Below are 14,127 nucleotides of genomic sequence, written 5' to 3'. Positions count from 1 at the left end.
GCACCAAATATAGTAGACCTATTGCATACAGTATAAGAAAAACAGACCAAAACACAAAAACTTAACCACTGAAACATGAAAATGAGGTCAAGGTCAGATGCCACCTGCCAGTTGGACATGTACACCTTACAGTCCTTCCATACACAGAATATACTAGACCTATTGCTTATAGTATCTGAGATATGGACTTGACCACCAAAACTTAACCTTGTTCACTGATCCATGAAATGATGTCGAGGTCAAGTGAAAATTGTCTGACGGACATGAGGACCTTGCAAGGTACGCACATACCAAATATAGGTATCCTATTACTTATGATAAGAGAGAATTTAACATTACAAAAAATTTTAAGTTTTTTTTCATGTAGTCACTGAACCATTAAAGTGAGGTCAAGGACATTCGACATGTGACTGACGGAAACTTCGTAACATGAGGCATCCATATACAAAGTATGAAGCATCCAGGTCTTCAACCTGCTTAAATATAAAGCTTTTAAGAAGTTAGCTAATACCGCCGCCGCCGCCGGATCACTATCCCTATGTCGAGCTTTCTGCAACAAAAGTTGCAGGCCCGACAAAAATCTTGGAAACGCCATCGACTCTTCAGAAAATGTATCCAAATACTTTTAAACTGTATAATTATTTTCATGTAAATATACAATATATGTTCGCCTTCTGTGATACATCAAGTAATTTTAAAGTGACGAATCAATATAGAAAACAAAATAAACATACTAAACACACCAAACATACCAAACAAAATGCACTGTTGTTATTAAGTGTTGTAAAATAATTTTAACTAATAATTTAGATCCCATGTAATTATAAAAAAAATTCTTTAAATTTCAAATGATAATTTTTAATCCGGATTATGAGTGAAATATTTGTCTTGGAAGTCAAGCAAATTTCAGATTAATGCTTTGAACGGACATACATTTTGATATTTGTAATGTGAATATTTCTTTTATCTTAAATCTTTATAAAAAAAATAGGAAGAAATGCTTAACTAACGACAAACAGATTTCTATCAAGTAATTTATAATTCCAGGAGTAAACTGTACAGATTTAGAAGAGCATAAAGATTATCTTTGCAATGGTTCGAAAGGACCTTTCATAAGGTAGACGTTGTCAACGTTTTAGTACAACTTTCAGGTTAAGCATTATGAATTTTATGTAAATGAGAATATACTAAAAGCATTTACGTTATAAAATCAGATTCACGACTGAACAAGGATATACAATCTGGAAACATCGAAAAAAAAAAACCCCAAAGGACTAAGATATGTGCAGTTGCATTTTAAAGGTAATTTTGTCTGCCCTTGTTTCTAAAGAAATTAAAACAAATCTTTAAGAATGAAGAAATATCCTTTATTATTAATGAGCATACCGTAGTATGTTATATTTTTTAACAAACGTTAATGGAATGCGATGATCGGAAATAGCTTTTGTCGTAATATGTAAGGCGCTATGCATAGCCGTAATTAACATTAGAATAAGCATAATAGACAAAACATTGTAACTATACAAAATGTGTTTTGAAAAGATACAACATAAAGAGCACATGATAAACATTATTCAAGAAACTAGTGCTGTGTACAAGAAAGGCAAATTACTCTTAATTAAATCATGTTTTCGAACTTGTATTTATTTTAGCAAATGTATTGCATATGAAATATGAGGACAATGAATCAAGTATCTCCAAAGCACCTGTTGTAATGTATCAATGATAAATGTTAAACTCTCAAATGATGCTATTTGTTCTAAAATACACAGGATGGATTAAATTCTTCTAAAAGAAAACTATCATTGTTCAAGTTTAACGTTGTAAACATTCATACACACAACTTATAAATTCATTACAGTTTTGATTATTTTGGTTTCGGTTTTTTCAGCAAGTTAATGAAATCAAGTACTTTTTGATAAGTTGACATTTTCATTACTACATTTATATTTGGGTCATTTAAATCAACAGGCTCTGGAGTGTCGTTAGGAGCATTGTTTGAACCGGAAGGTTTATTAAAGTTACGTTTCTCGTTTGGTGGATTTACATTTTTTTCTGCTGTCTTACTAGGTGCATAATCAAATCCGGTCGGCATATTTGAAGTTTCGTCATTAAAAGGCCTGGCTGACTGATGTTGCCGTTCCTCAGCAGAACTTTGTGGTTTCCTATCATCTGCATAATCGTTTCTATGTTTTCCATTGCTTGTTTTATAGGGGTCTTTATTATCTTGCCTGAATGGACTGTCTCGAAATCTTGCACTTTCGTTTGATATGCCTGGCACTGCCGAATCGTTGAGAGAATCCTTACCGTGTTGATTCGGAGCTTTAGATTTTGGATTAACCTTTCTTTTGTTGTCATTTTGGATTGGAGTATCTTCAGATCCTTTATATTTCTTTAGTATTCCTCTATTGGGCTGTGCTTTATCCGGTTTTATTACATCATTATTAGCATCATGGTTTGTTCGAGGAATAGAAAAGTCTTCCTCTGGATTAATCATAGTACGTACTCGTTTACCAATATTTTCTTGGTTTTGGTCTTTGATGTTACTTGAATCTTGATATTGCGTCCTCTGGTGAGGACTCTCTCTATAATTATCAGCTTCGTTAGATAATATATCAGCTGGTACAGACGAATAATATAATGGCTCGCTTTTTTCCAGATTTCCGATGTTCCTCTCCGGTTGTGTTTGCCTTTTTGATTTATCTCTTTCATTTTCACTTGCTTTTTCTGCCTTACTAGCATTTACAGGATATATATTAAACCTGGTTGGATCATCTAGCTGTCCTCTATTCTGGAGCTTTGAAGGACTCGTGCGACGTTTAACAGTTTCCTGATAAATACCTGGTGCCTTGAAATTATCGATTGGTTCCGTTAACTGAGATGATTCATGCATGTCATTGAAATTGTTTTGAAGCTTATCTTGCCTTTTGTTTAACGTCGGTTCATATTGATGGTTTTTATTGTTACTTGTGTCCTGATATTGCGTCCCTGGTTTAGGACCCTCCCTATTCTTCGCAGATTCGTCTGATATACCTGGAACAGCCGAATAATACAATGGCTCTCTTATTTCTGGATATTCCATGTTCTTCCCGGGTCGCGATTGCTTTCTTGGTTCATCTCTTTCATTTTCACCTTCTATTCCCGTCTCGCTTGCATTTACAGGATATATATTGAACCTGGGTTGATTATCTGGCTCTCCCATTTTCCTAAGCTGTGAAGGACTCGTGCGACGTGCACCATTTTCTTGATGATAATCTGGTGCCTTGAAATCATCGGCTGTTTCTGTTATCTGAGGTGATTCATATATACCATGGATTTTGTTTCGAAACTTTTGTTCCCTTTTGTCTAACATTGAATCATATGGGTTGTCTTGTTTTATAAAATCTGGAGCACTCATGCTTTTATGCATTCCTCTTGTTAAATCTTTACCATTAAGATTATCTAAATTTAGCTTTTTCGGAAGCTGATTGTTTTCGTCAGAATTTTGTGGTGTAACATTGATGTTAACAACTCTGTCTGGCCGTCTATATGTATTTTCAGAATTGTCGTGATTATCTTGATTTACATCGTCATAATTGCCGTAGGACAGTCCACGGTTTGTGTTAGCTGAATCTTTATCGGGGTATTCCTTGGAATTACCAAAGTGTTTTGGCTGTCCGCTACTATTTTGTTTATCGATTTGTTCATAATTATCATTATGCCCTGAATCATTACTATGGTGTGCATTGAATTCAGGAAGACTATTGTTTTTAGGTAGTTGTCTGTTTTGCATATTTTTCATGCCTCTATTCATAATTATTATGTCTGATGCAACACGTTTCATCTTAGGTGGGTTTCTTAAACGGCACAAAAACAACTGATCGAGATCATGAGGTGAATGTTCCATATCGTAAGGCAGTTTCTCGGTGACGTTACGTTTATCACTTTTTTGCGAGGCATGTACATTTTGTAAATTGGGTTTACGTTTTGTTTCTGTTTTAGATTCATTTTCGAGGGATGTATTGTGATCACTTTCTGTGTTGCTGTCAGAGTTTTCATTGTGTCCTAAACCGTTCTCGTTGTAGGAAAGCTCGTCATCTGAGTAATCGCTAGATGAAGTACTGAATTTGGGTTTTCGACTCCCTCTTAGTTGTCTTTGTGTGCCTGGTGAACGATAAGGGCTTTTAGAAGGCGTTCGTGTATTTAAACCTTTCTTGTCTTCACTTTGTTTCTTTCGAGACCTGTCCTCTTTTGGCATATTATCTTCGTCGTTTGATTTGGTTGTGTTAACTTCAGTAGTAGATTTTTCTTTTATCTGTTTGGAATTTTTTGGTAGTACTCGTTTATTTGACTTAGTTTGAATTTTGTCGTCCAGATCTGACAACTGTAGTGGTTCGACTTTAATTTTTCTTTTTGTGCTTGGTGTTATAGGGGGTGATTCATCAGAATGATATACACTATCATAATCGTCTTCTTTAATTGCAGCATTATTTCTTTCTCCTGAGTCAGTGTAGTATTCCTCGTCTTTTGCTTTGTTTTCAGCTTTTATATTTTTACCTACTCTTGGCATAATTGTCATTTTACGTGGTGGAAATATTGAATCGTCAAAATAGTCAGGCGGATATTCACTAGGACTTGGTGATGTTATAAATATGTCACGTGCTGTGATATTACCACGATCTTTCCATTTTCTGTCTTCATTATCAAGACTGTAGCAGCTATCAGTGTCATATGAAGGTGCGACCGAATTTCTAGAAAGGTAGAAGACGTTATGTTATTAATGCGTATGATTGATGTTTTCCCTCAAAACATGATATTTTTTTCTAATTTGGTTGTTTATTCGCTTGTTCCAAATTAGCGTTTTCTGAAAAATCTTTCCTCGTCATTGTAATCATTTCGACCATTACCACTACAATTAAAATATTTCATGTCAAATTTGTATATTTGTTTAATGAATGTAGATGTTAGTTTTGGGAACATAGTTTGGATTTTCTGATGAAAAAAACTGGCGTTGCAAAATTCAATCATAAAGGCAACAATAGTCATACCGTGTCACACCTGTATATGCGTGCGTTTTAAGTTTTTACTGAAACATTCTGAAAAATTTTTTTTTCCAACAATTGGTAGATATCCGTTTTCATCTCTGACACAAACATGACATAACAATTAAACAACCCATGATGGCGACCCTAATTTGTTTTTGTCGTTCTTATATTATAATAAAGTTAATAAAAAAAAAAGGAAGAGATTACGGCCTTGAGTCTATGGGGGAATGCCAAAAATAAATATTTATATGGTAAACGTCAACATTGTCTTTTGACATTGATTACTTGTTTTTCAAATGTTATCAATGGAATTTTAGATGCATAATTTGTGTAAACAAGATGACATTGGAAAGCATATGTGTTTAAAAACGGTGTCGCAGTTTGGAGTATACAAAGACAGTAGTTTATCGCTGTTCAATAGTCATAAATCAATTTAGCGGAAACAAATCCAAAATAGAAGGATATTGAATCTAATTGCATGATAATTTTGACCAAACGTGAGGATAAAACACGCTCTTTGTTAGATACAGATAACCTTGCTAGATAATAAGTGCAGTATCTTTGATAATTTTCTCGTTGTTGTTTTCATACTATTTTTACCAAATATATGTTGATATAGATAGAATATTTATTTGTTAACTTCAATATACCATATCTGATTTACTTAACACGCTTACATTTCTTTTATTGTCTAAACGTCTAAAGATAACAAAAGTATAAAGTTGTGCTTATACGTAAATTATCTAGACCAAACGTTTTAGGTATATGCTTAAAATAAATGGGCAAAAGCACAATTGATAGCGGTGTTCCAGAAAATGAAAAGAACGGTGAATTTACATATCTCGTCATATGTTTATCACTGTGTCGGTAACGCAGCTAAGGCTATCTTAGACGGAGTTGGCTGTTCTTTTTGGTCAAGTTGGTTTCTATGATCTAAATTTTTTTTTTTAAATTGATTTGGATTGTTTTCACAATCGTACAGGTTAAGGTTGTTGCCAGAAAGTAAACTTAAATGAAAACATTATTGAATATCAATTGTTTATAGTATATCTTACAGGATGATACATATCGAAAGATCTATCTACCCCGTAGCCGTTACGTCATAGTTGACTGGATTTAAATGATATACATGTATGTTATCCTTATTTCGAGAAATTGACCATATGAATTTGCGGAGAAGTAAACCTTACAACAAACGTTTTTAATTTGTGAACTTTCAATTTCTGTGAAGCAAAATTCGATCAGCGCCTGCATATTGAGTTTGTATCTCCAAGTTGATATCAAATTCACGAAATTGTGTTTCCTATGGTAATTTCGCTTATAGAGAGAATGCAGGGAAGCTATTACGTACACCAAAGTTTCCCAGTGATCAAGTTGTCATTGTAGTAGTAGTTATACGTTCACAAGTCTTAAGGATGCCATCACTATTTGTTTTAACAGTATGTGTCATCTATGTCACAGATGACAACAAATATAGGACAACTGTCATAAACACTATCTCGTGAACCATTTTGTTTTATTATACTATTAACAGATGGGATGTAATTCAAAATATATACATTCCTGATAAATACGCTGCATGTTAATAAGGCAAAATTCACCTTAAACAGCTGGTTGTTATTTATTTAATATGCCCTCTGACGTTTTGAACTATATGTCTTTGAACGATTACAGAAAATATAAAGTTGAGTTTTCTGTGTAAATTTCTACATATACATAAATATCAAAACACCCGTTACTGCACACAAGTAACCGGGAAATTGTTCATACTGTTTCAATGTCAGCTTTTCATCTTGTCACAAAACAAATAAAACAATATTGAAACACAACCCAAAATTATTACTAAAGCAATTTAAATTCTTATGTTAAATATCATTTTAAGATTGGTTTATACAAAATATCAAAGATTCTAAACTAGAATATCATATATGCTTACATTTGTTTGCCTTTCATAAATACAATTTGATATGAACGTATACGAGTAGAGTATATGACTTAATAAGTTTTCATCACACTTTTCATTTTAGAATGATTTTGTTTGTTTGTTTTGTTTTGTTGGGTTTTATATAATAATTACATAATCAAAGTGTTGCCTTTGTTTTGAGTTCCGTAAAATTCTACAAAGGCGGTTGTGATTGGCCGATAATATTGCTTATTTCATTTGTAATAATGGTTTGGTATGTTTCTAGACTAAGTATAACATTATTTTTGAAAACCTGTTTTAATATCCTTTCAGTTCACTTTCGTCTCATTTTTTTCTGTTTGTATATTTTTGTTATCATTTTCGGTTGTTGTTGGTTTTTTTTTTATATCTTTGACGAGTTATTTTATATAATCGTTTTACTTAGTTATATTTCAATCGAATACTTAGGAGATGAGTGTATTGTATTTAGCTCTGAATGCTTCAATTTGTGATTTGATGGTTACAAATTAAGTTACTGTCGACGGGTAGACGGGTTTTTGGCGACCATCAAAGCACCAATTGATTCCGGCGGAGCTTAAATATAATATTGCTGTCTCCATTCTAATGAAACTGACAGACAACAACATCGAAACTTACATTTAAAATCTGTCATACGTCGTTTGCGTTTGCGCGAACATTTTCGTTACATCAATTTTTAATTGATGCTATGAAAGTTGGTGACGTACGTTATTCAATACAATTGAACGTTACGAACGTTGTTGCATTATAATTCGTCTTCAACTATGTGATTACACTTACTCTCTTTGAAATTTTCTTCTTCCTCTTGAATGCATATCGTCTTCAGGGTCTGACTTTTTGCGGAAACAACAACAAAGACAAAATATAAAATTTAAGACAAGCAGTAACCCTATCAGTCCAACATAACAGGTACATGGCATTTCATCCCAACCAAAAACAAGGATACCAGGAACAGCTTCGTAACAATAATATCTTGTCACCGTTTCTGTAAAATGAAATAAAGTGCTGTATTCAAGATTATAAAATTTCTATTTTTGATGCATTTTTTGTGTATGGTTTGATTGTACAAAACAAGTTTTTCTATGTTTTTTGCATATATTGCTTTAGGGAAAAAAATATTTTCGTACATGATTAAAATCATTCGAAACACGGAGGTTTGCTTACCAACAGATATATATAGATGGCATTTGATAGATTTGGTGTAGTATTTTGAAATATATCGGTTTCAATACTTAATTTGTTATTTATTTGGCTGCATGTTTGATTTGATTTGATTTGAGTTACACTTTTTGTGTAGTTGAAATGTGCATGTGCCTTTCTCAATGACAAGCCTTGTATCATTTATAAGTTTTATATATTTTAAAAAGCCATTGAAATAGAGCCTATGTGTTCACTGCTAAAAAGTGTTAGTACATTTGTAACAAATTATATTATCTTTGTACAGGGATGACTTAAATATAGATTCCTACACGTGTATTACGATATTTCTCCAGCTTGCCGATCTCTTTAAATAACTAAAATTTAACTGTCGAGAGTGGGAAAATATCGTAATATACGAGTTATAGTGTCGGAATCTGTTTCCCTAATGATTTTTATCCTTCTTTTTCAAAGATTTCAGAAACTTGTGTTCTTTATATGCGACATCATCAGGCATTGCCGCCTTTTTTCATGGCGTCACAATAGGAAAATTCAGAAGAAAACAAAACATTTAGACGTCATAATCAAATTTCGACTAATCCTTTGCCGAGAACAGATTTTTCACTAGTGATGAGAAATATTTTTAATAAGGAAATGTGAAAATAGCACAAAATTAGAGAATAATCTTTAAACTTTTCAAATTAAAACCATTTTTATACTAATTTGAATAATGTTATTCCGTTATGAATATTTCTATTCCAATTCATACCTAGTTAGTTACTTATTAGCTTCATTTTGCTTTTTATCACAAGTTGATACTTACCAGGTGGGTTGGTCGGTAAACCTTAAATAAAAAATAAAAAATCTTGCATTCCGTAAAATGTGATAAATAAAAGCAACAGTAGTATACCGCTTTTCGAAAGTCATAAATTGATTGAGAGAAAACAAATCCGGGTTACAAACTAAAACTGAGGTAAATACATCAACTATAAGAGGAAAACAACGAAACAAAAGAAACACTGAAGCGCAACAGCAAACCAAAACAACAATGCAACACACACAGAAACGAACTATAAGAAGAAAAAAAGTATTGTTGTCGTTACCTGTGACATAGTCCCTGTTCGTAAGCTAGCAAATATCTGTACCAAATCAGAAATATGACGGTTGTTTTCCATTCGTTTCGTTGGAAACATAGCTACTCTTACATACAATCTAAGATTACCGAAAATTTGGTGTCATGGCTTTGTTAAGTCGTGATTTACTTCATATTCGAAATGGTTCAGAAATGTAGTTGATGTCGTTTATGAAGGAAGAGTAACGATAAAAATAAACAGCCAATATACAACTATTGAAATACATTTTAGTAAAACTATTTTATTTTGAGTACAAAATGACACATGAACGCATAATACAAAATAGTATTATATATTATGTGCCCGCGGTTATTTACCAATGAAAAAACTAACCGACCGTCACCTGACATACATGTTAGCAAATATATGTCGCCGTACGGTCTTGAAAATTGAGGGCAAAATCCATACCGTTCGTTATAATAATTGATAAAAATGAAAATTATATTGGCTTCATTCTTATTCGAAATTGTGATCTTTTATACATTTGTTTTTTTTTTAATTTCACTAGTCATATAAATTATAAAAAAATATTATACTTTTCTCCATTTCACGCATTAACATTTTGTTCGTGGATGGTTGAAGACTTATGATGCCCTCTTAATATCGTTTGGTTAGTTTTGTGGTTGGGTAACTATATCATGGGCGTATAATCCACACAGCCCCTTATTCATCATAGACTGGTTCAAAATAAAACAACAGATGTTCAGTTTTCTCAAAAGTAAAACAAAAAATACTACGTTTTGCATCTTTAAGTAGACGTCTTTTTTACAAGTGATACCGCTCACTATATCCCCGACAGAGTCCATCATGGACACACGTAGAAAATATTCTATGTGAAACAGAAAAAAACAATTTCTGTCAATGTTTCTGAATGTGAAACTAAATGATCTGGCTTCTTTGATCTTCGATTTCTGAATGAACTACGACTCATATAAAAACAAGAAGAGGTCGACAAGGAAATACGCACGGTTCGTTCCCATAAGAATAGATTTTTTTCCTCCAAATAACCAGACATGTTGTCATAAGAAACTCCAGCTTAATGATCACTTGTTCCTCTGTGTAGCATGCTTTACCCCCACCCCCACCCCCACCCAAACAAACAAATCTAATAAACATAAACCAACAACCGCTTTATTACAGGCTCATGAATGGAGACAGACACTTAAAAAATGTGGCGAGATTAAACGTGTTTGAGAGCTCTCAACAACCCTCCGTTATCTGTTATAGTGGTGTTTTTCTTAGCACAATATATACACAAACTGTAAAAATCAGTTGCAACTAGGTAACTCAATAGATATATACTAATAACATAAAAAAAAACAAAAGTAAAAAAATCAAAAGAGTACTAGCAGTATATGAATATAGTTCAATGCATAAATCATGTTCCCTCAGAATAAAGTATCAATAAATGTAAATCAAATAGATTTATTTCATTCATTAGAACAATAAGTTTACATGGAAATTTTCGGGATTTTGAATTTTTATTTTTTTATGATTTGTAGACTTTATATTATCTTCAATCAAGCTATATAATAACATTAACGGTACCAATTTTCCTGCACCAGATGCGCATTTCGACAATACATGTCTCTTCAGTGATGCTCGTGGCCAAAATATTTGAAATCCAAAGCTTATATAAAAGATGAAGAGCAATAATCAAAAAGGTCCAAAAAATATAGCCAAATCCGTAAAAGGAATCAGAGCTTTGCATGAGGGATATACATTCCTTAATTTATGATAATTTCTAACATTTTGTAACATCAAATTTTAATAACACAAAAAAATCCGTATTTTCATGCCAGTACCGAAGTACTGGCTACTGGGCTGGTGATACCCTCGGGGATACATCGTGATCTGAACGATGATTTTGTTTGGTTTTTGTTTGTTCGTTTGTTTGTTTGTTTGTTTGTTTGTTTGTTTGTTTGTTTGTTTGTTTTGTATTGTTTTGTATTGTTTAGTTTGTTTGTTTGTTTGTTTGGTTGGATATGGTTACTGTATATAACAGTAGGTTGTTGGACAAATTATAACAGTACTTGTTAAATTTCTTCGCCCTTTATACATGTTATAGTCTGTAATTTGTTGATTTTATCCGAATTTGTATTTTTCGATGCACAGATTTAGCGTAATTGACATGTATCACAAACATCCGGTGAAAAATATTCATTTGTCATGAACTTTCATTAAAGTTTGCTCTTATGATCCGTGTTAGAGGCCTCTCTTTCACATTGAGATGATTGCAGAAATTGCAATGTTTCTTTGTTGGTTTTGTCAAAAGCTTACGAATATTTTCTGTTATGAAGTGATATACCATATCCTTCATCTACATTATTGTAAAAAAAATAACTAACCTAAAGTTTTATTGGTGTCAGTTGTCACTGGACCATCTCCCGAACTAGTAAATCCTGTCACGCCGACATAGTAATATGTATCAAAGTCAAGTCCTGTTATAGTATGCTGAAGAGTTGTGTTGTCCACTGTAATATTACTTGGCCAGGCGCTTACAAACTTATAATATATTATTCTATAACCTACAATTACAACGTTTTTGTTTTCATTTTTACAGCACTTGAGTGATACTAGTACTTTTCAACAATAAGTCCTTGATGATATCAGCATCTCATTAGTCAGTGCACCTGTACTGACATTATTCATTACAAACCTTTCTCATATTGTTCGTTCATAATAATTTTAAGAAATTATAAGGAAACTAAGGTTTCAACTCCCTCAGTAAAAGTTGACATGAGATGACATTTTTTAATTTGTAATTCCTTTTTGATCAAATAGCTCTTCATCATCTTCGATTCTTGTACATACTTGGCTTTCAAATATTCGGCTTTGTACGTTCCTGATGAAGTCAAATTTTGAAACGCGCTTCGAACTCTAGAAATGTATAGCGGTTGTTTTCATTATTTTCTGCAAATAGAGTACTACTTAACGTTTTGTTCATCATATGTATCAATTAAAAGAACTATTGTTTCGAACTGTTAAAAGCCCATCAAAACCCTCATAATATTGTAATATTGTTGAATTTGATGAATAGGTAAATCTTTTCCCAAATTTTACGAAACTCTATAAGATGAAAGCAAAATCATTGTTAAAAATTCGGTTTATCTTTGCAAAAACAATTCTATAAAAAATCAATGTAGAAATGTTATCAAATTTGTAAGACGTTCATCTAATCATTTCTCAAAACATTTATTGATAGGGGAGTAACAATAACCTTTCAATTATCTATCTTTCGAAATATCATCGTCTGTTATTTCTGTTTTGTCCAGTCGTAAAAAAAATCGTTCAGTGTAATTTTCGTCAAATCAAAATATAGGGTGAAGAACGGAAAAGAAAATATTTTACAAGATGTCAGCACTATTTTAATTTTTGTTTTCTCTATAATCAAGTAATATATACAAACAAAGTAACCTTTTACAAAAAATATTGACAGTTGCTTATTTATAAGCGCACTTAATTATTTATATATTTAATATACATCACCTTTTCCCCTGACATTCTAGTAAAAATAATAAACAGAACATAAGCCAAATATTTGTTTATGTTTCAACTGCTGATCACCTAAAACCAATTAAAACCCTTGAAAAATTGTAATCAAAAAGTAAATTTACATAAACACCGAACTCCGAGGAAAATTCAAAACGGAGAGTCCCTATCAAATGGCAAAATGCAAAGCTCAAACACATCAAACGAATGGATAACAACTGTCATATTCGTATCGGGGTACATGCATTTTCTTATGTAGAAAATGGTGGATTAAACCTGGTTTTATAGCTAGCTTGTATGACAGTCGCATTAAATTCCATTATATTGACAACGATGTGTGAACAAAACAAACAGATATGATAGGTAAAATTGTCACAAATAGGGGTACAGCTATGGCATGGTATTGGTTGCAAAAATTCGATATTTTTCATCTAAATGCAATATTTTATATTTGATTGGTATATTTCTTCATTTAAATGCAATATTTTTTCATTTGAATGGTATATTTTATCATTTAGATGCAATATTTTTTATTCAAATGGTATAATTTTTCATTCAAATGGTATAATTTTCATTCAAATGCAATAATTTTTATTCAATTGGTATAAAAAAATCATTTACATGTAGTGTTTTTTATTTAATTGGTATAATAGTTTTTTCTATTTATATGCAATAATTGCATTATGGGAAATTCTTTGACGTCTTAAGGTCAAACTTGCAAAAACGTTTGTGATTGGTCGATAATTGTTTGGATTTCCCCCCTTACTTTCTAAACATGGGTGACAAATTATTAAAAAAACGCTTCAGAATATCGCCCCTCTAACTAAATCTGGCGTTTGTGCGAGTTCGTGCACTGGCAATTAATGCCAATAATGGCCAGGTAGAGCAAAAAATGCGAATGACAAGTAATAATAATTAATTTAATTAAACCCGAGTAGTTTAGATACATCAGTCTAAAATACAACAGGTTTCAAATAAGTTAACAGTTACACTTTTATTATGATTCAAAACATCACGAAAATTATGATCAACTTACCTTTTAAATAAGACAAAACGGTCTAAGTATTGTGAATTAAATTTATCCAAATCACAAAGATGATGATGGCAAAACGATGCACATTTATCTAATATTAAAAAACACTATCGGACGGAAGTGAAATATTCTCCGGTAAACATGAAATCATTTAAAATATTGTAACATTGTAATGTAACATCAATTTACTTTTATTAGATATTCTCCCTGGATACCTAATAACTAATATATCAGGGATACTTAGTGCAATGCTGTACACTAAGTAAATTGTTAACAGCAATAGAGTGCAATAAAGTATATTATCCACGTTAAAAAAAAAAAAAAATAATAATTAATTTGACACACAACTTGTTCATGGATAGAAAC

At 32.0% G+C, this 14,127-nt stretch overlaps 1 protein-coding gene across 2 annotated transcripts in view; it reads right to left on the bottom strand.

Annotated features, from left to right (window-relative positions):
- Positions 1-1,618: 1,618 nt before the first annotated feature.
- LOC139527654 (dentin sialophosphoprotein-like) overlaps positions 1,619-14,127 on the bottom strand; it is a 51,159-nt gene continuing 38,650 nt past the window's right edge. For both annotated transcript variants that reach the window (XM_071323186.1, XM_071323187.1), the window contains 4 exons: positions 11,585-11,764; positions 8,927-8,947; positions 7,747-7,951; positions 1,619-4,730 (listed from right to left, as the gene is read on the bottom strand). In XM_071323186.1, coding sequence (XP_071179287.1) covers positions 1,868-4,730; positions 7,747-7,951; positions 8,927-8,947; positions 11,585-11,764 — 3,269 coding nt within the window. In that variant the 3' untranslated portion in view covers positions 1,619-1,867. The remainder of the gene's footprint in view (positions 4,731-7,746; positions 7,952-8,926; positions 8,948-11,584; positions 11,765-14,127) is intronic.

The sequence above is a fragment of the Mytilus edulis genome, chromosome 6 (genome assembly GCF_963676685.1).
Source record: "Mytilus edulis chromosome 6, xbMytEdul2.2, whole genome shotgun sequence".
In the NCBI taxonomy this organism is placed as follows: domain Eukaryota; kingdom Metazoa; phylum Mollusca; class Bivalvia; order Mytilida; family Mytilidae; genus Mytilus; species Mytilus edulis.
This window is presented reverse-complemented; position numbering and strand designations above follow the sequence as displayed.